This window comes from Beta vulgaris, chromosome 9 (assembly GCF_026745355.1).
Source record: "Beta vulgaris subsp. vulgaris cultivar EL10 chromosome 9, EL10.2, whole genome shotgun sequence".
Taxonomy (NCBI): Eukaryota; Viridiplantae; Streptophyta; class Magnoliopsida; order Caryophyllales; family Amaranthaceae; genus Beta; species Beta vulgaris.
The window spans coordinates 52,045,751-52,067,271 of NC_079210.1; the positions used below are offsets into that span (position 1 = coordinate 52,045,751).

At 33.8% G+C, this 21,521-nt stretch overlaps 2 protein-coding genes and 1 long non-coding RNA gene across 5 annotated transcripts; 1 reads left to right on the forward strand and 2 right to left on the reverse strand.

Moving 5' to 3' along the window:
- Positions 1-255: 255 nt before the first annotated feature.
- LOC104904669 (uncharacterized) lies at positions 256-6,218 on the reverse strand. Of its 2 annotated transcripts, XM_019252084.3 has the most exons (7): positions 5,419-6,218; positions 4,786-4,918; positions 3,961-4,026; positions 3,713-3,816; positions 2,508-2,652; positions 2,278-2,418; positions 256-2,194 (listed from the first exon to the last, which is right to left on the reverse strand). In XM_019252084.3, the coding sequence occupies exons 1-7, from the start codon at positions 5,457-5,459 to the stop codon at positions 1,307-1,309; spliced, it is 1,518 nt and encodes a 505-aa protein (XP_019107629.1). In that variant the 5' UTR covers positions 5,460-6,218; the 3' UTR covers positions 256-1,306. The 2 variants fall into 2 exon arrangements, with proteins under 2 accessions (XP_019107629.1, XP_010691311.1); XM_010693009.4 differs by lacking the exon at positions 3,961-4,026 and having other exon boundaries at positions 260-2,194; positions 5,419-6,216.
- A 6,685-nt stretch (positions 6,219-12,903) lies between these two features.
- LOC104904670 (uncharacterized) lies at positions 12,904-14,930 on the forward strand. Its single transcript, XR_791633.4, has 3 exons — positions 12,904-13,060; positions 13,157-13,212; positions 14,614-14,930. It is a non-coding gene; the product is annotated as an uncharacterized LOC104904670 (long non-coding RNA).
- Positions 14,931-17,122: 2,192 nt separating this feature from the next.
- LOC104904671 (uncharacterized) lies at positions 17,123-19,973 on the reverse strand. Of its 2 annotated transcripts, XM_010693012.3 has the most exons (3): positions 19,734-19,973; positions 19,548-19,631; positions 17,123-17,611 (listed from the first exon to the last, which is right to left on the reverse strand). In XM_010693012.3, the coding sequence occupies exons 1-3, from the start codon at positions 19,806-19,808 to the stop codon at positions 17,429-17,431; spliced, it is 342 nt and encodes a 113-aa protein (XP_010691314.1). In that variant the 5' UTR covers positions 19,809-19,973; the 3' UTR covers positions 17,123-17,428. The 2 variants fall into 2 exon arrangements, with proteins under 2 accessions (XP_010691314.1, XP_010691313.1); XM_010693011.4 differs by having other exon boundaries at positions 19,548-19,973.
- Between the last annotated feature and the right edge of the window lie 1,548 nt (positions 19,974-21,521).

Here is a 21,521-nt window from a genome sequence, read left to right on the forward strand (position 1 = left end):
ATTATTTCCATTTCTCCTCCTTATACAAATTCTTTACATTCCGTTTACATTGATTATACCAAACGCTCTCTTAGTGTTAACTAACCTTACATGCACGCAATGCGTGTGAATTGTGATAGCATATGAAGTAGAAAATGAAATTAATTGGGTAGAAAAACTGTCTTTACATTTTTTTTTAGAAAAAAAACTAATGGTTAGTTTAAATGTCTTACTTTTTCGCCTTTTTTTATTCAAAATTAAACAGTTAGTCATCTCCCTATTTTTTTTTCTTTTATTCCTTTTTCTATTTTTTGGTGTCCCCATGTGTTGTTTTATATAATAGAGAAGTCAAGGTTAATTGACTTTGACTTTGACTTTGGATTTGGAAAAACAAAGGGTAAACTAATAAAAAAAAAAGTTCAAAATGAAAAAGAAACTAAAAATAAGAAAAATTGACATGAATAATCCAAACTTTCATTTGTCTCCTCATTCAACAACAAAAAAAAATAGTTTCTTTCTTAACCTTGAAGAGAAACTTAAAAATAGGTTAAGAACGAAACTATGTGGAAGCTATAATTCTTTATGTAGTGAAACCATATAGGAATTAGGATACAGTAATTTTCCCTCATAAGTTATGTACATAAAGGAAAGATAATATTTATCGTAGAGAAACTTAACATATTCTCTATCAACTACCACAAATATGAAATCTGTCTTAATAGCGGAAGATTTTTAATGAAATCTATTGGAACGTCATCACCCATCTAAGGGTTTGTTTGGTGAAACTAACGGTTCTAGTAGATGTTAGCTGTTTGCAACTAGCCAAGTGGATGTAAGGTGGTCTTTTTTGATTGGCATTGTAGAACAAGCTCTCACACAAACAGCGACCATCTTTCGCATTCTCGACCAATACCACCTCGTAGCCAATCTCTGATATGTCTAAAAATTACTTCTATAGTATGGGCACTAGTGAAGAATCCTTAAGAATCACTATACAACACCCTTAATAGCGCGATATGCCATGTTCACAGTATACTTTTGGTGTTCGGTTGCCTGTGTAAGTGCTTGCATAAATTGTTGCATAAATGTGTTCTTTTCAATGCTAGGCTGCTAGTTCTGATGTCTTCAGTCTTCACCACTATACTCCACACAAGGTGGAATTTCTATTTGCTTGAATGAAAGGTATATTTATACAATTAGCACCCAAAAGAAGTATTTACTAATTAACAGAGGAACTAAAGTATAGTATACCTCTTCCTATAGAGGTAAGACTGTAAGATGTAACAAGATTAAAACCTCAAAAGTTGCACTACAGCAACTGTTTGCCTTACACATTTTTCAGGACAGCGATCCTTTCAGCTAATTCATCATAATCCGGCAACCTAGGATGCACCTGATGCCCACCCGTCTCATCGTTGAGATATGGAGCAGATCTTACATGTCTCATCTGAGTTTTTACTGATTTAGACTCATCATATTGCTGTTGTTGAGCAGGTGGAAGAAATCCAAAGCTGCGACTTCCCGACTTTCTTTGACTATCTGCCTTCTTAACTGGTGTTACCGGCTGATTTTCGTGTTCAGTAAACAGGTATCTTCGTCTGCCTGGAGGTGGAGGCAACTCAAATTTTGGCGTTCCATTATCTTCTTCTTTTCTTACACTAGTACTAACTGGAGAAGTTTCTACTCCCTTCTTTTTACCCAAATGTGATAAAAGCAACTTATCTAAATTTAGTTCTTCTTCTTCCTCCTCCCCCTCCTCTTCTCTTAGAAGCTTATCCTGTTTCCTTCCTTGTGTGACCCTCGCACTTAAGCTATCTCTCGGATCAATCTCATGCTCGGAAATACTGCTGTTCGTGCTGCTCGTGCTTGCTGATGGCTGCAAGAACTTTGTTCTCACTGATCTTGGTCTTGGTTTAGCTTTACCAGATGAATCATCATCCTCATTATTATTGGATATGATATAAGGAGCAGGGACAATTTTATTAGTGGATGCCTTTCTATTATTAGCAGTAGTTGGGATTCTCTCTTCTTGCATATTTGGCACCTGTAATTTCTCAGCACTATTTTCTTTCAGTCCTGAGCAAGATTTACGCCTTCTTGTTTTAGCCGCTGTAACACTTTCCTCTTCATTGATCTGTTTGTCATCTTCATCTACCTGCTTTCCTTTCCCATGATTTAAGGTGGATCTGTTTTTGAACAAGTTTGCAGGTTTTACCTAGAAATTGCAACTGTCATTAGGTGAAAAGTTACCTAATAGATCAAAGATGCACAGCTATACTATCATGTAAGCTTAATCACCTGAGGAGGGAGGGAAGGAGTTTGGAGTTGCTGCTCCAAGTGCTTTGGATCCCAAGTCACTGAGAATTCTTTCGCGATTTCTTGAATTAACCAGAGCTTCATTTGTGTTGTAGGAGGTGTTGACTTTAAATTCTCCATGAACTAACCACCAAGATCAACATTTTTACTCACAATGTTATTATGAAATTACATACATATAGCAGTTCATATAATGTTATCACAAATTCTACCTCCTCCTTAACAAAAGGCTCCAATGCTTTCCCATATTTTTCATTGAACAGATTCCTAAGATCACGCAATTCAGGGAGATCAGCGAATCTAGCTGCAGCATATATCAAGGACGCCACAGCAACCCTACATTGCTCAGGGCACTCGCTGCACAGAAAGCAACGGATATCAGAACTGCGTACTGTGGTGCTATTGTCTTCACAAACAGCTCAAAAACACAAGCACAATTCATAAATAACCTTGTAATCAATCAAATAGTGTTAATCTCTCTTCAAAGTACTCATTATATAATACTGTTTCCAGCTCACCAGTAATAAATTCTCTAGGAAGCTAATCAAAATCACAATGTTTTATGGAAACAGAAACATATGGTTTGGCTGTTAATGTAAGCAGATCAGGTCGTCAATTATTCAGGTAAGTAAACTGAAAGATACCATATACAGTACATATTTTACGTTGAGAACATATATAATGATCCATATGTGTGGAACTAGTCGTCACATTATCCTAAACTCTCATAGCCAAGATATGAAATGTTCTAAAAAATACCCTTTATAACTATTTTATTACAGCTGTCTTTTCCCCGACACTTAATTCTAATGCAAGTGCATACGAGAAAACCCGATCATAAATAATAACTTTTCTAACAAATGTGAAAACTTTGTCCGAACGTCCTGATGGAGGGAATCTAAGATGTTGTTCCTTCTTTTAGAATGTCTTTTACAAGGTGGCGGAGGGACAGGAATGAGTCAATTAGTGAGTAGTCAAAACAGAATGAAATGTAGTTGATAGCAAGAACAAAGAAAAACATGAGTGCCACAACTTCAACAGCCTAATTGACTTAACAAACCATCCAAGTTTCACAATACTATATTAATACGAAATTGACTTTACAAATTTCTTATAATTGAAATTCTGTAATGAACATACATCAATTAAAAGTTCAAGAGTAAACGCTAAACCTCCCTTAATGAACTTATAAAAAGCTTGTCAATCACTATCATTATGTGGTAGTTATGGACATGGTTTTTAAACTACACAAAAGTCTTCATCTTTTATAAAATCAGTATGATAACCTATGATAACAAATCAACAAAGCTTACCAACTTCAGCAATCAGCATGTTAATGCTCCTAAATCAGCAAACAGATGAAGAAACAAAGAGAAAAACATAAGCATAATTCACCAAATAGCAATGATATATATACCTTTGCTTATGCATTTCTTTGAGATTTATCGCGATACAAGCGCAACATTGCTCTACATACTCGTAACATGAGGATAGATTTAGCTCCATATATAACCCTTCCGCCTACATCAACAGATAAAAATGTGGCACATACATAAAATTTCCATGAAATATCATTTGCTAAATGTCATTATCATGCTATCAGTACTAATGTACTAGCTAAGAACTTTAGATATATCACCATGATATCCAAAACATGTAAATTACCATAGATGCAATATTTGCGCATTCGAGTCGACGCCATATATATTCAAGAAAGCTGACTCCAGTTTTCTGTAGGAATGTTGATAATTCTTATAATAAGTTCGATCAACAGGACACAGGAGTAGAGATTTGTTTGCAACATGCTTATTGTAGGAGTATTGTACAATAACTGTTTTGATTTGTTGAGGGATGGAACTTATTTTCATAGGTTGAAAATAGTTTTCTTAGGGGTAGAATTTTTTTTCCTAATATAGAGAAGAAAACAACTACTACTACAATTTTTCCCTCTATTTTTTGCTGTCCTCCTTTTGGCCTCCTCCATCCTTCATTTCCATTACAACTTCTCTATAAAAAGAAGTTCAAAATCTGATTTGCATACCAAAAAATTAGTTCAAAATGTTTTCCTTCAAATCGAACACTGTCTAATACTCTCATACTTCCTCGAATTTTCTGTGGTAGAGTTCATTCATCGTACACTTGGCATACACCCAAGACTAATTATTGCACATTTGGAACTCTACTTTTTTAGTATATTATACTCATTTGGATGATTTGAAATAAGCAATAAGCAATAAGCAAAAAGCCTTGGTTTTTCCATACTCACGATACACTCTGGTGTATGATAAATTCTTTAGGAAAAAAAAACAGTTTGAAAATTCTCAGCTAGAAGTAATAATAGTATCCAATAACATTAAAGCAAAAAAGGCCATATTAATGTAATTTCATGCAAGTTTGAAAATTTAGGAGATTTTCTACAAGTTAAAAAAAAAAATTAAGGTCTAAAAAACAGAGGAATATATAAATTTAAGTAAATTGAGAATAAAATACCCTGCCATATGCATTACGTTCGAGGTTGGACTTCAAAAGCTCAGCTATATCTTTCTTCAGAAATTTCTGCATTGCACTACGTCTCTTTTTTATTACCTCTAACCGAGTTTTTACCCGATTTAACAACGATTTGCTGTTCATCAACAATATAACTAAAAACATTAGTAAAATTATGATAACTAAAAAAACAAAAATTAATAGAAGTATTAAAAACGTTGATTCATAACAAAACCATCTTTTTTTTTCTTGAATCTAGTACCCTAACTAACGATATACTTCCTCCGTTTCTTTTTACTTGCGACATACCCCCTTGACACGTACTTTAACTAACGAGAAGATTATTTTTACCATACAATCAACAAAACCCAGAAATACCCACATCGCAAATTAATCAATCAATCAACTACAAAAACCCATGAAATTTACTTTAACCACTAAATGACAAAAACCCAGAAAAATCAACCCACATTAATCAATCAACTAGAAAAATAAAATAAGAATCTTTTTACATTAATTAACGAAAACCCAGAAAAACCCATATATTGCATTGATAAATAAACGTGAAAATCAACAAAAAGCTTCAGATTTTTTTTCCAGAAAAACAGAGCACGAAAGTTTTTCATAATTACATACCATTTTGTTCTAAAATTACTGCGAAATATGCCGTCCAACATTTGTTCGAGTAATTAATTTTCCTTGAGTTTTTCCCCTACCCTATATAATGAAGAATTTTTGTAATATATCAAAAAAAAAAACTAAAAGATATATGAAAAAAGAATTCGATAGAATGTAATAGATGTAATTATTTGTGGTTAAGCCAATCAAGTCACGGAAAGAATGAGAGAAAAAATCGGATAAGAATAAAAGGGTGTAAAGAAGAAAGATATGAATATAATCTACTCACAAAAATATTAATCAAGAAACAAAAAATGGAAAAGAATCATCATGTATTTATATATATAGATAGAGAGAGAAAATGATATGATGAAGAAGCTAAAGAAAAAAAATGGAGAATGTTTAATTGTAGAGGAAGAGCTGAGTTGGAAGAGGAATGCCACGTAGGAGAGAGACCTGAAAATAAGGAGAATAGAAAGATGAGAAAGTCTTAAATAAAGTGAACCAAAAAACAGGGAAGTTAGTTTTTTTTTTTTTTACTGTAATAGCCTTTAGGTAGGGTAATTAAATTTAACAGACTGTTATGATTTCCAGCTTTTGGCCCTCTTGTTAAGAGTTTAGGAGGCAGGCTATGTTAAGTTGACTTTATTTTTGTTTATTTCAGATTTAATCAAATCAGATCAGATCAGATCAGAAAAAATAAGTTCAGATCAAATCATGTTTATATTTAAAAATTATTATTACTATTAAATATCTATTATCTTTCACTACATATTAGTAAAAATTATAATAATTGAATATTAATAAAGTATTCATTGAGACGCATCACTATATTTTTTCTTATATATTGAGAAAAATCTAAAAGATAAGATCTTGTAATCAGATCAGAAAAAAATAAGTTCAGATCAGATCAGATCAGATAAGTTCAGATCAGGAAAAATAAGTTCTGATCAGATAAGATAAGTTCTGATCAGAAAATTTCAGGTGAACTAAACATAGCCAGAGTTGGAGTGTTAATAATTACTAATGTTTGTTTTGCCAGAGATCGCATATTTTTAAATTAAAATTAAAAAAAGAATCACCACAATGGTTACTAGGTTAGTTTCTTTCGGTGACTGGTTTAATCCATTTAGTAACTAGGTCTACTTTTATATTAGAATTAGACCATCCTTTTTAATAATTTTTGTATTCAATTATGTTCATGCACGCATCAATTTGGAGATTGTATTTTATAGCATTACTTTTTTTGATATATTAGTTGCTATATGTGATATTTGATACGAAACAAGATCTATATTTTCTAAATAAATTTATGGTTAGAAAGGTAATGAAAGAGAAAAAATGGTAGCCTTTTGAGATTGATTGTAATCACATACTTCCTTCGTTCTTTTATTATTGTAACATTTTTTCGTATTTAGAAATTTCATATTAATTGCAATGTTCTCTCTTTATCTCTTCTTATCACATGGGTCTCTTTTTTCATCTCTCACCCTCTAAAAAATTTTTGCAATCCCTATATATTACAATTATTAAATAACCAAGGAAGTATATCATATATCCTATATGTATTATACTATACTTTGGTGAAGAGGAAATGGAATTAAAAAAACCTAGTTAACTCATTTAATATAAGGTTGAGCACTTTTTCGAATTTGTAGATGCTCCTAAGAGCACGTAGTTTTATGTGCTCTCTCAAGTCTCAAGCATTATTGTTTGCATATTTGATACATGTTGCACCTGTAGAAGATGAACCTGCCTAATATCCCATGTTGTCATGCTACGCGCATAAAACATGTACCTGTCATTGACTGGAAAACTTCTCATTAATGAGACGCATTGCATTAAATCTAATATTTTGTGATATTCTGGCTACTATCGAAAGTTTATAGTGATATACTGATATGTGCACCCAAGTTATTATCTTGCGTGTTTAATTAATTTCATTTTGAAACCTTGTTTTATTAGCCAAATAATAATATTAGGGTCTTAGAGAGTAAGTACTAATTATTGTAAAGGGCAGTTTTGTAAAAGAAGAAGAATGCATAAAAGCACAAAGCTAGATATGTGCTGGCTGACTGGTTGTAACTAAGTTGTAAGTGTGTAACTTGTAATAAGTTGTAACTCAAACTTATGCTTCTTTATTACGTAGCCGGCGAAATTGAGGGGTGAGGGCTTCTACTTCTGCTTCTCCACCTAGTAGACGCAAATAATAATGTTAGTGGACACAAATAATAACATCATACTCTAAAGATTTGGTCTCATTGTTCAATGTTTCTTGACTTTCTTCCATTCTTTCTTCATCTTCTTTTATTTATTTCTTCACCATTTATGTCTTGACTCACAAGTACGATGTTATGTTAATTTGATGTCTACTTATTTATCGTTTCTATATAGACGATAGGGTATTTTAGTTAAGTGTAATAAGATTTTTTTTTTGGTATGTTAAGATCTTTCAATATACGTGTATAGTAGAATAACATATGATTATTACACATACTGACAGATTATGATCATTTAGAAACATAAATAATTACTTGTTAATGAGTGTTGTAGGCATGATTTATTAGTTGGACTAGGCTAAATCGGAAAATTTTCAGTTTGGCATTATGCGGATGTAATATTCACTAATCATTTTTTTTATTCAGTAATTAACTGATTTAAGGAGAATCAACCCTCATGAGTTGGGGGTAAGAGGAGGGATCCCAACTCATAAAAAACTTTCAGAGAGTAAAAATTGGGGATTTATACCAAGAAGTAAATATTTACACAAACTCCCTAAATTGGGACTAATGAGAGTCGAACCCTAAGTGCCAATTGAGTTTACAACGTACTCTGTCCAATATTAGTTGACACACTTTCTATTTTTGTCGATCTCATATTAATCAATACGCTTCTTAAAATGACATGTTGTCCAACTCTCCCACATTAAAAAATGTGTCACAAATAGCAATTGTCTAAATTAATTTCCATTAGGTAGTGTTTGGGAATGAGCATTTCATTTGAAATGATTCATTTGAAATTTGTATTCTCAAATCATGGAATCTAAAATCAAATTCATTGTTTGGTAAACTTAAATATTTCAAATTTAGGATTTCAAATCCATCTTCATTGTTCGGCTTATCATAAAATTTACAGAGAGTAGATTGAATAGTTAGAAGCAAGAAATTCATTAATGGAGGAAAATAAAGCTAAGAGATTCGTTAATGGAGGAGAGAAAGCTAGAGTTTATAATTGAGGAGAGAGAAAGTTAGGAATATGTTGAACAATTAAAGAGGAAAGTAGAAAATAGTTAGGGTTTAGAATTTGCAAATGACACCCTTGCACATGGAATTTGCGAATCCTTAAAACTGGGCTGTTATTATAAAGGTTGGAATTTGGCCAATTCCAATTCCAAATTTCCGGATTTCCCAAACATGTCATTTGGCCCAATTTCACATTTAGAAATGAAATGCTCATTTCCAAATGCCAAACATAGCATTAAGAAGTTCAAAAAATACATGATTTGGCAAAAACAGATACCCAAACTTGTTCATGATCCACTTCTCCTATAGTTTAATTTCATTGCTTTGTTTCCCATTGTAAAAAAAAAAAACCTAATTTTAAAACATGCTTTATGTTTTTCATGTTTTCTTTTTTCTAGTTATACATGATTGAATATAAAAAATTCATCAAAGACGTGGATACGTGATGATTGGTTGAGGGTCATAGAGATCCAACCCCATACAAAAGTACCTTATGTTGGAAACGATATGGAGGCTCTATGTTAATATTGAAAAATAGACCCCTATATAAAAAGTTCAAAGAAACCACCAAAATATGCAAGTAAACCAAATTGCAAATATGCATCTCTTCAAAATCTTTTGATATATTCCAAAAAGACCTCATTTCAAGAAATTTGCAAAACATTTTGACTACTAGGTTCAACTCTTTTATATTTAAAGAATTTTTTTAAAAAAATTGGGAGTCCTTTAAAAATAAAGCTTTATTCCGTGTCCCACTTTAAACATGTTAAGGGTCAGGTTTGCTGAGTTCTAATATTAATGATTCATACATGTATGATATAGGAGGTTCTTGTATATAACTATTGACAATTTGACATGATTATGGTAAATAATATGCTTATTTTATGTTACAATGGTGGAAAGTGCTAGCTACATAGCACTTCCAAGCTGAATGTACATACATTCATATACTTACTTCTGTCTTTACATATATTGGCAACTTTCGTTAAGCAATAAGAAAACACCATAAAGTCATTTTATCTTTGTGGCCATTTGTAACAAAATGTTACTTTATATTGAACAACTTATGTTGAAAACAGAGGATGATGGAAGAAAACAGCACAATAACAGCTGTGATTATCTTCACATGGAATGTCTTCCTTAATTCCCTTGATTTCGTGTCAATTTGCTTGTGTTAGTTATTGCTTTGTCCGCAAGGATTTTATTGATTGCTTTATGTTCGATCAAGCTCATGCTTGCATCCTCTCAAACAAAAACAAAAATTGAAAGAGGTTAATGCTTGCAATAATAAAATGTTGTTCGATTTGCCAATTGTCATGGTCAAATGTGGTACTATTTCTTGACTAAATAATAATTATAACTAGTTTTTATATCCGTCTAATACACAAGTGTTTGAAATAACTGGTATATTTTCTCCTCCTAAAAAAGTAACTGGTATATTTACAGTTTATGTATTTAATACACGAGATGTATCACTTTGTAGTTTTAAAAGAAATTAATAAACCTTAGAGAAACTTTAATCATCAATAAAATCTCCAAACCGAGTTACAATATCATGGACTCTCTAACATATGAAAACTGCTGCTTTCAATAAGAGTTTACTCAAGTGGTAAGCAGCTTGATGTCGCTTAAAGGAGGTCTCGAGTTCGAGCCTCCTCGTATGTAGAAACTCTTGTTGGGATACTCACCCACCAAAGCTATGTATGCGACCCGGGTCGGACTCGAATGTAGCCGGAGCAAAGCTCCGGTGAACCGGGTGGGCAACAAAAAAAAACTTGGATTGGTGTTGTACGTTAAAAGTGAACCGTCAACAAGCTCATAACATGGCAGAAGTCTGTGCTTGAACTTTTTCACGATTCACTACAAACATAGGCTGAGTTGTTTCTTTCCTTTTCCCCATTGTTAGCTTTCGACTTGTATTGGTGTTTTTCGTAAAAGGTGAATCGTCAACAAGTTCAACAAGCTTGTGACATGGCAAGAACTTGTGCTCGAACTTATTGACGATTCACTACCAACTAAGCTAAGTTGTTTCTTTCCTTTTCCCGTTGTCAAAAAAAAATTCACAACAAGCTAAGGGGTACCAACTAGTTGAACAACTAATCAAAATATTATATTGGAAGGAGAAACATTGGTTTTCCTTCGAAGTTTTCTTTCTACAATTTGATGTAAATATGAACTTTTTAGTGTGACAAAGTTTGGTTGAAGATTTTGTTGGTGCAACAAGCTAAGGAATAAAGGATTGTTCTCTTCGGCATAAAACAACTGAATTGAACTGAACTGAATGAACTGATTGGAGCTGAACTTAACTGAATGAACTGATTGGAGCTGAACTGAACTGAACTGATTGGAGCTGAACTAAACTAAATGAACTGAATTGAATTGAATTGAATTGAATCGAATTGAATTAAATTAAATTGAATTAAATTGAATGTAATAAATATATAAATAATATTTAAACAATAATAATATGAATATTAAATAATAATTATAATGATAAGTAATAATAATGACTAATAATAATAATAGTATCTTGGATATTTTTAAATGATAGTTATAAATAAATAATATTAATAATCATAAATTAATAATAATAATAATTAATGATAATAATGATAATTAATAATAATTAGTTTATATTATTTGTATTAATATATTAATACTTGATGATGATATATAATAACAATAATATCTAAGAAGTAAATTAATATTACTATTTTAATAATTGGATTTAATGATATAATAATATTTAGTAATAAAAATAAAGAGTGGGTTGGACCGCAAAAATTACATCATAAACCGTCTTGAAGTGATTTGATTGGTTTATGGGCTAAAAAATGTGGGTTTATTTGTGCTTTAACCTAAACCATGTTCATCCTAATAATAATAGTAATAATAATGAGTAAAGCTATAATAAAAAAAATAAAATATAGAAACAACAACAACAATAATAATAATAATAATACTTAATAATAATGATATAAAAATAAATAATAATAATAGTAATAATAATAATAATGAGAGTAATTAGTAAAATAAATTATACCAACATAATAATAATATTTAACAAAATGGTTATAAAAGAATGGAGCTGAACTGAACTGAACTGTTTGGAGTTGAACTGAACTGAACTGATTGGAGCTGAACTGAAAATAAGTTGGGGAGAACAACCCCTAAATGATATAATCCATGAGAATAAGCCAAACAGAATTAGCAATGCAAAGTGGATATACACAAAGAAGAAAGCAGTAAGTAATATTAGATCCAAAATTTCTCTCATAATTCATTTTTTTTTTGTCTTTTTTATAAATCCATAAGTCAATTGATATAAAGTGGTATCATAAATTTAAAATTAGTCATATTTACATTGAAAATGTCAACTCTGAAAAATGCCAACACAAAAATGAAACTATTTATTCTGTTTCCATATATTTGTTTCTGATTTCAAAATTATGAAACTGAACTAAATTAAACTGAACTGAATTGAACTGATTGCAATTGAACTAACTGATAACACATAGTAATGATAAATATATAAATTAGGAACTGAACTGATTGCAATTGAATTGAAATGGACTAAATTAAATTATAACTAAGGGTCTGTTATCTTCGGCATAAAACAACTGAACTGAACTGAACTGAATTGAACTTAACTGAACTGAATTGAACTGAACTGAATAGTGATATGTGAGAGTAAAAGTATTGTCAAGAGCTGAACTGAAATGATATGAACTGAACTGATCTGAACCGATCTGAACCGAACTGAATTGAACTGAACTGAAAATAAGTTGGGGAGAACAAACCCTAATAGTAATGATAAATATATATATTAAGAACTGAACTGATTGCAAGTGAACTGAACTCAAAATAAGTTGGGGAGAATAGACCTTTTATGTATTTCATTAGATATGCACGTGATTATTTAATGTTCGCCAAATAATAGATATAATGTCAGATTTTATTTAAAGAAACTTTTTGAACAAAGCATTAGATGAAGACTCTGTTTTCCCCAGCTTATTTTCAATTCAATTCAGTTGCAATAATTCAATTCAGTTATTTAATTATCTGATAATAAAACAATGATAATAATTATTATTTTAAATGAAGGTTAACTACCTATTTTAATTTCCCCTCAAAAAAAAAAAAAAAAAAACTACCTATTTTAATTAAACAGAAAAATAAGATATATCTATAACACTGTATAAAAAAAGATTTTATACTTCGTACTTATCGCGTGCATATAAAACTAGAAACTTATATATGGTGCCGCCTCCACTTATTCTTCTTTTTGTGTTGATAATAAAGTGGAAAGGGGATTGACTGGAATCTTGTTTCTGGAAAATTTCTTTTAAAATCCCCAAATCAGAAATCACTCCAAACCCTAACCCTAGACAAAACATCAGCCATGTCCGGAAGACAAGGTTATTCTTCTTCTCCTTCGTTTCGTTAATTTGTTTTTCAAATCGATCCTCGATTTTCGCTTCGAAACTGACAATTCTCTCATAAATTTTGCGCAGGTGGAAAGTTGAAACCCTTGAAGCAACCTAAGAAGGACAAAACCGATTTGGATGATGTAATTATTTTTCGATTTTTTTTTTACGTCTTTCTTGTGTTAAATTTGATAGTTTTTGTTGTGGATCTGAAACTTTGTGTAGTTCTTGTTGTGGTATTTTTGAAGTTTCGATCTTTATTGATTGTTCTCTGATTTGTTGTTGTTTATAGTCGAAGTAAATTTTGTTTTTTGACTGTTTAATTGCGTAATTTTAAGCTCGCTGAAAAAAGTTCATGTTTTTTTTGCTTGTCTGGAGTTTTTTTGTTGTCCTTGTTTTGGAACTTTTGTTTTCGGCCCAATTTTGTTGGACTGCTAGTTAATTTGGTGTGGTGGTTCAAAATTATTAATTCGAAAATCATCTATATACCTTATGTGTAAGTTCTGGGTGTGGACGTGTAGTCGATCTTGTAGTTAATTTTATGCATAAGTTCCATCTTTTTTGGGTAATGTATTTTATGTACCCATAATCATGCAATCCTGTATATTAGCTTAGTGTCTACTGTCTATATTAGCTTAGTGTCTACTGTCTATCATGGGGTTCCCTCATCATCCTTTCGGATGTTTTAGGCTTGCTCCCAGACTAGGGTGTTAGTCTAAGTCTGAACTCATAAAAAATAACGGGGCTAACACCTAAAGTTGGGTTACATTTTTTCAGTGAAGTTTAGTGGCCCTGTCTTATAAATCGTGCAATTGTTGTATATTTAGCTGAGTGTCTATCATGAGATATTCACACCTAAAGTTGTGTAAGGGGTTACTCGAACTGATTGATCGTGTCATTCATGATTAAGCCGTCGAATGGTTTACTACCTGACTTTTACGGTTTACTGTTTAATGTAGTGATGGTTGAATTAAGGTTGGTGATCTGTATGTTCAGCTATTAGAATCTTTGGTCGAATAATGGGGTACTACGGAGGGACGTAATCATAAATTGTTCTTTTACTCCAAACTGTCTGCATGAGAATTGAACATTGATTGTTGATTGTTATGTTTCATTATACCAAGTCGCATTCACTATGGTCTTTGCCATGCATGCAAAATGAACCTCCTCCAGGTTTTGTGGGTGATATATGTGGCTCATTGGAAGTATCGTGCTCCCACTGCCATCTGAAAAGAGCTTTGAAGAGATCACTCTGAAATCACATTTTCTTTGAACTGTTTTATGTGTTCTCTTCTTTGCAAACATGGAAAATTTGAAATGTGTTGATGCCATATTGATGATTGGAAACTTTGCAATTCTCGGAGGATTTATGATTTTTGCAATGGGGATGTGATAAAAGAAAATAGTGTATTGAATTTTCCACGGTATTTTTGGGATTTATGGCTTGTGTGGACTTTCTTGTATCATGCTGTGGTGCATTTTGTAGAGGTCGATTGTGTGTTTTTGTTTGAAACCTTCTGTAACACCATATGCCTTTGATACAGGATGACAAGGCCAACCTTCAAAAGAAGAAGGAAGAGGAGAAAGCACTCAAAGAACTTAGAGCTAAGGCGCAGCAGAAGGGAGCATTCGGAGGCTCAGGACTGAAGAAGAGTGGAAAGAAATGAGGAATCTTCCTGAAACAAAATTATGGACCTTGCAATTACATGGTGTGATATGTTATTGTGATGACTACTTTCGTAATTTTAATGGTTGATGTTATATGCTTGTTCAACTCTTGAAGTTGCTAATGGTTTTCTAATCATGTAAACTAATAATTCTAAAGTGAATACATTTAGCTTGGTCTGCATTTTGTGATTAATGGCTGTTATCTCTTCATGAATTTCTGTGCCTCTGATGAATGTTTTTGGTAGCTTTCTTCCTTGTGTGCTAGGATATACTTCCTCTGTTCTTGTACTTGCTAATTTTTTTATTTTTTTGGCAATTCCCGGCTAATTTTCTTGGCAATATATTATCTCCTTTTCTCCCTTAGGACATAGGAATTTGTCTCTCTCTCTCGTCTTCTTGATCCTTGTGCAAAGAGAAACGTTGCGACTAATTAAAAATGGAGGAAGTATATCCTGGCCAAGGACTCTGTTAGTTTGAATTCTTGATCCTTGTGCGAAATGTTGCGAGTAATTAAAAATGGAGGAAGTATATCCTGGCGCATGGACTCTGTTAGTTTGAATATTAGGGAACAATTGCTTGCTGATTTAGGCTTTGGGCTTGATATGGGCGTGCCTACGTGGTCTCACTTAGGATCAGTACATTCTTGGCACCCCAACTTTAAGCTCGTTTTGGAGGTGCTTTAATAATTCGCCGCTTCTCTCTCTAAAAGAAAAAACCTCTCAAACCCTAACCCTACAAACCCTTCCCTGCCGTTTTTCTACTAGACTCGTTGGAGGCTGGCTGTTTAGCCTCGTCTCCGGCGAACTTAGGCCTGTGATTCTTCTCGTTGTCTTCCTCTTCTCCGTTTTTCACTCACCCGGTGCCGTCGGCCCTTAACCTTCTCCGGTTTCGGGTCGGTTTGGTGGTGTGGTAGCGGCGTTCGGTCCGCCGCAGTCGGTCAGTCGAACGTCGTTTCGTTTTATTTTCCCCCTAGTCCGTCGTTGTTCCCGAGTCCGAGCGATTCCACCCCCTCCCCTTTCGGTGCGTCCCCATTCCTTTTCTCCTCCTTTCGTGGTTTGTTTCTTTACCCTTCGGTGTATCCCACCCCCCGATTTGGCTTGTCTGTGTGGTTAACCCTCCCAGCTTCCCTGGTCAAGCGTCTCCCATTCCCGGTCCCCCCTCAAGGTGGTTTAGGTTAAGTTTCCCCTTCCCCGTTCCCTGGTTAGGATTAGGTGTAGTCGAGTGTCCCCTCCCCGTCCCCCCGCTAGTGTTAGTTGGAGTCAATTTATTTAGTGTGCCTAGGAAGCGTACGGTGCAGGTTCTTTGACGGTGTTGTTTGCCGGCGTGGCTCTATGTGTCGGGTGGTAGTTTCTGTTTTCATTAATTTCATGTTTGTTTATTTCCGATCTGTTGATCGTCGGTCTTCTGGTTTTGGGATTGCCACTTTGGATCTTAGGATCTGTCAGTGGGGCGTAGTTCGTCAATCTAACTCGCCCCAAATTCTCGTGATGACGTCATGTGTCATCACACCTAAAAAACGCATCTTGTGGGAGGCCCCCCAACTTGATTTGGGGCACGTCAAGTCCTCCACCTCGTTTTTCAGGTTTCAGTTTAGTGTGATTGAACTTCGAATACCCTCGCAGCAGGGTCAGAAGTCACTATCAAACGTGACTTCTTTGTTCGTCGAATCAGGAGAATCCCAGGAGGCTCATCAAGGACCTTGGGATTTCGTGCCTAGTGGACATTGGGATCTACTAGCGGTTGTACGACAATCTCTTTATGAAGATCGTCAGAGTTGTGTATTTCAACAGATTTCCTCTCATATCCAACTTCACTCATCGCTCATGACAAACTTTATTCGGACTAGACTTTTACTAGTTAGAGTTTATGTTAAGTTGCTTGTACGAGTTATTGTAGTTTTTTTTAGCATTAGTTGTTTCTTGTTTTTGTTTAGTTTGGTGGTATTACCATTAGGTTGTACTCCAATTTTTCATTAATGCAAATTTCCTTGTTGTCAAAAAAAAATACAATCCTCATTGGTGCGTAACGACGAACGTCAACAAGCTTTCAAATAATAATAATGATGATTCTCACTACGGTTTGCGCTTTTGAATATCATTAAATCACAGTATTAGGAGATATCACAATATTTTAATTGGTTTGTTAGATGTTGGATAAATTCAGAGATATCACAATATTTTAATTGGTTTGTTAGATGTTGGAAACCAATTAAATCACAGTATTAGGAGGTAAAAAATTATGGGTAGAAAAGTCACTCCATGCATTGTTGAGATTAGATAAGAATGGAAGGACGATTAATCTACTAAGCTTTTCTAAACTACAAAAGTACTAGTACTATGCATCATCGTCAACGATTCAACATGGTAACAATATAAGTCCCCGATATGATCTGATCAGAAAAGAAACGGCAACTTACCAGGAAATGATACCAGTATAACATCCTTACATAACATTACAAAACCTATAAAAATCGCCTCAATACTACAAAACTAGGATAAGATACCTTCCCAGGAAAACACTCAACCTGCACAGGGACTCAATGTAAATGTTAGAAACGCCTGTGCACAGCCTCCCCAGAGGGTTGATAGCTTCACTATCTGCAGGGTCTATGCGGTTGACATTATGAGCACCACCTATTGAGGATATCGAACATATTGAAAAATCCTGCCTACTAGCGTTTATATATTACTTCTATTTATCCGGGTTATCTTGCTCTTCCTTTTCAGGATCTTCTTCTTCCTCTTCTTTCTTTACTTCCTCTTCTTCGTCTTCCTCGGGTGGATCAGCAGGCATAGGAGGTGGTAATGGTGTTTTCATTGGACTGAATTGTGGAAAGATATCTGGTCTTCTCCCAGGCTTGGGCCTCTCCCACTCCTGCCAAGTGCCAAGCAACAAAAAGTTCATATTAGATTTGTGGCCATTAACCCGAATAGTTTAGCTTAAAATCTAGCCAACGCAATCAATTTTCAGTTGCATCTTCAACATTGTCAGTCTCATCATTGCGTTGTCCAGATCTATATAAGAATGAATGAATAATAAATCAACTCCAACTTAAATTGACCCCAAAACATGCAAACAAAAAGAACAATAGAGAAAATAGGAGGATGCATCAATTTACTTTACATCCCTCTCATGTTAAACCCCTAATTATGCAACTCCTTAAAGACTTGCAACACAGTTAATTTTCTTAACAAGACTTCATTCTAGTTGCCCTTATTTGCCTCTTAAGTTTTACATCTAGTTCTGCTCAGAACTCTTAAGACATCTACTGTCTAGAAATGTTGTTGCCTGCATTTAACTGACCATTTATGCAATTTACCTACCCAATCAGTCCACATTCTGTCAATACCGTAATGAAAATAAAGCTATCAGGAAGCACTACATTTTCCATTAGATCAAGTCAATGTTCCCCAAAACTCTTATCCAAAGGCCAGGGATCAGAAACTAAGAGCTTGCCAGTTGACAGAACTCTTATAAGCTGTAACTACGTAATGGCTCAAAATTGTATATACCTCTTCAGCACTCAAAGACCACTTCCCCTTCCCACCATTTCAAATTCAATGTTACACTTAGTTTGGCCATGTTTATACAGGAAGAGGAAAATCTTTGCTTTTTGGAAGAGGAGAGACATATGAGGACCCCATTATTTATTTGAAATTTTCCAGTGGCAAGCGTAACATTTACTTCAGAACGAGGGAGTATCTTTTAATTGCTGTGAATGGCAAAACCATCAATACAGCAGGCATAACTGCATGAGTCACAAGTATCCTTCCACTTTCGCACCCCTCACCAAAAAATAAAAAACATCCACAAAGACAGGACTCTGGATCCCATCCCAAACATAGAACTTGGGGGGAGGGGGGGGGTTGTGGGTGCGGAGGGTAAGTCCAATGGTAAATTAAGATACCTAAATGTCAAGTCAGTGGCAGACTCTGCAATCCCATCCCAATTTCATTTCCTAAACCCATTGAATCAACATGGTATTTGTCCTAGAACTAAAAATGGCAATTGCTGCAAGGTCTAAGTCTAAGGCACCCTAAAAGATAACAGGAATATAATCAATATCCAACACATAACAAGGAATATGGTTGATAAACTGCTAAAACCTACAAATCTATCCTTAAACCATTCTTCTTAAGAGCTCATTGATGGTCGCACAACGGGCATAGTTATGAAGTATACATTATAAGAACTCCCTCCATCACAGAAAATTATCACCTGGTGAAACTCCATAAAATTCAGAAATCTCTAGTTACTCGCCATGATTCTTTGATAAATTATCTCCACATACTTCCAGTTGAGTGAAATTTCACAATGCGAGTAATGTGAAAAAAACATCAGAAACTTAGAAGAAAGCTTGTTCAACCAACACAATTGTATTTTTCCAGATTCAAACATATCAAAAATCTTTCTAAAATCACAAAATTGAATCCGATTATCGGCTGCTGCGAAAGGCCGACATTCTTAGAAGAAACCTTGTTCAACAAACACAACTGCAGTTTTCAGATTCAAACAATTCAAAAATCTTTCTCAAATCACAAAATTGAATCCAATTATCGACCGCAGCAAAAAGGTCGGAAGCAACGACATTGCACAATTAAACATTCTTCAAATTCGAAGCACTAATAACATCAGTATAAACGCTAATAAATCCTATTAAGATCAAAATATGCCTCCAATAAAGCAATCACATCAAATTAATCAGTTCATAATTCCTCAAATTCACAGCATAAACCCTAGAATTCGATTCTCACACTACAAAAACTCAAAATAAACAAAAAATAGATAAAGAAGAGAGAGAAAAACATACGATAGGGAAATCAAGAGGAGAACGACGAGTCATCTTCTCTTCCTCGGGAGCCATACAAACAATCTGAGAACGACGAGCTCTCGCCTTCACAGAAGAACAAATACTAGTGAGAGAAAGAGGAGAGAGAAAACATCTGAACCGTATCTCCTTAAAACTGCTCGAAGAAGATGAAGAAGAAGAGGATACATTTGAAGTTGAAGATGAAGGTCGAAGCGCAACCATGGAAGAAGTTGTGGAAGGTGAAAAACACAGAGACGCCATTGTTGTACCACCTCAAGGTTTTATTTGGTGTTTTCTCTCTCTTCTTCTTCAATGGAGGAGATGAGAGAGAATAAGTGGGTGGGGTTTTGAGGCAGAGGTTTTCTGGTTGGTAGGTGCAAAAAAAGGGATGATGTTGGTATTGTTTTGGTATTTTTATGTTTTTGTTTTTTGATAATTTAAGAGAGGAAATCGGGTAAAATAAAACCGACTTAAAAAGATGGAGTTGTTGATTTGTGGTTATTGTTTGGTGGGCTGTGTCACAATTTTTAAGGTTGTAGTTGTACATAATAGCAAAAGATTGGGCTTTTTTTGAGACTATATTATAGTGTCGTGTAACATGAACTACTAACTTCATAAATTTATGAAGTCTATTTAGGAGTGCTTCCAACCGTTGCTCTCCTTGTAGGTTATGAGGAGAGAGAGTATAAAAGTAATATTAGTTTATTAGGATGCTAATTGAGCAAGTTAGTCACGAGCTAAGGGTTTCTCAAATCGTGCTTACTAAGTTTCAGGCTAGTCGAGTTGCTCACGAGCGGCTCATTTAAAGTTCCGGCTCATCTTGACTTCTAGGCATATGATTATTATATTTTCTTTTCCTTACAAATTGTCTTCTTTTATACTATATCAATTTATTTATAATTAGTGTCAATGTATTTATCTATTTTAAAGATATATTATAATGAAAATAACTGAGATGCATGCCAACTTATCGAGTTTCGAGCGAACTCGAATTATACTTGATCGAGTTTTGACCGAGTCGAATTCGAATTGCTATACTCAATTAGCAATCCTAATTCTACCAACACTACGATTCATATAACACGTCTTTTAATCACTCTAATGATACACAGTTAAGGACAAAAAATTGACCCAAAAAAGAGCCAGGCCCAAAAGGTCCACATTTACCTGAAAAGGCTGATCCAGTTCTGTGAGTTTGGGCATGCTTTTTTGTGCTGAATCCCGTACATATTTTTTTATCAGGTACACTAATTCGCTATCATGTCTACTCTCTTTTTTTCACTGTTATCTATCCCTCCGTCCCATAATATAAGTCCTGTTTTCTTATAAGGTGTCCCAAAATATAAGTCTTATTTCTATTTTCAATCAATAATTATTCTCAAAATACCCTTATGAAAATAGTTTAATTCCCAAAATGTCATCATAATTTCAGCTTCCAATGCACCATAATTAATGACAAAATGGAATCTTTTACCCCATTGAACTCCTCTACATATTAAACCATGCAACATTAAATGACAGTTTTCATTTTTTGTTAAAAAGAAAAAAACAATGCAAGTGTTTCTCAATAAAAATATTTTTTTTTATTCAAATAAAATAAGATTCCATTTAACCTTAATTCCCGCGTAAAAACAGAATCAGAACTTATATTATGGGACGGAGGGAGTATTAATTTGTGTTTGAGAGTATATATTTGAGGTGTTAAAGATTGATAAGGACAAGTTTCATTAATAGTTTAAGAAATCATGATGATTTAAGCAACGTGAGAACTTCATTACACAAGGCAAACTAGGATTAGGACTTTGCGTCAGCATATCAACAATTACACCCTACCAAACAACACAATTCAATCCAATTGCTCTAAAATATGTAATGGCCCTACTTTTTCGACAAATTTATATATGAGAATATTCTATTGATTAAAAAAATAGAATTTTCTAACACAAAAATCTTTAATATTCTTCCTAAATGATA

What these genes read in the sequence shown, in the direction of transcription:
- LOC104904669 (XM_019252084.3), bottom strand. Translation starts at nt 5,459, where the DNA reads ATGTTGGACGGCATATTTCGCAGTAATTTTAGAACAAAATG. An exon ending in AGTAATTTTAGAACAAAATG is followed by an intron (nt 4,919 to 5,418) that starts GTATGTAATTAT and finishes GTTGATGAACAG; the next exon opens with CAAATCGTTGTTAAATCGGG. An exon ending in AAAGAAATGCATAAGCAAAG is followed by an intron (nt 2,653 to 3,712) that starts GTATATATATCA and finishes CTTTCTGTGCAG; the next exon opens with CGAGTGCCCTGAGCAATGTA.
- LOC104904671 (XM_010693011.4), bottom strand. Translation starts at nt 19,808, where the DNA reads ATGGCGTCTCTGTGTTTTTCACCTTCCACAACTTCTTCCATGGTTGCG. An exon ending in CTCCTCTTGATTTCCCTATC is followed by an intron (nt 17,612 to 19,547) that starts GTATGTTTTTCT and finishes GGCACTTGGCAG; the next exon opens with GAGTGGGAGAGGCCCAAGCC.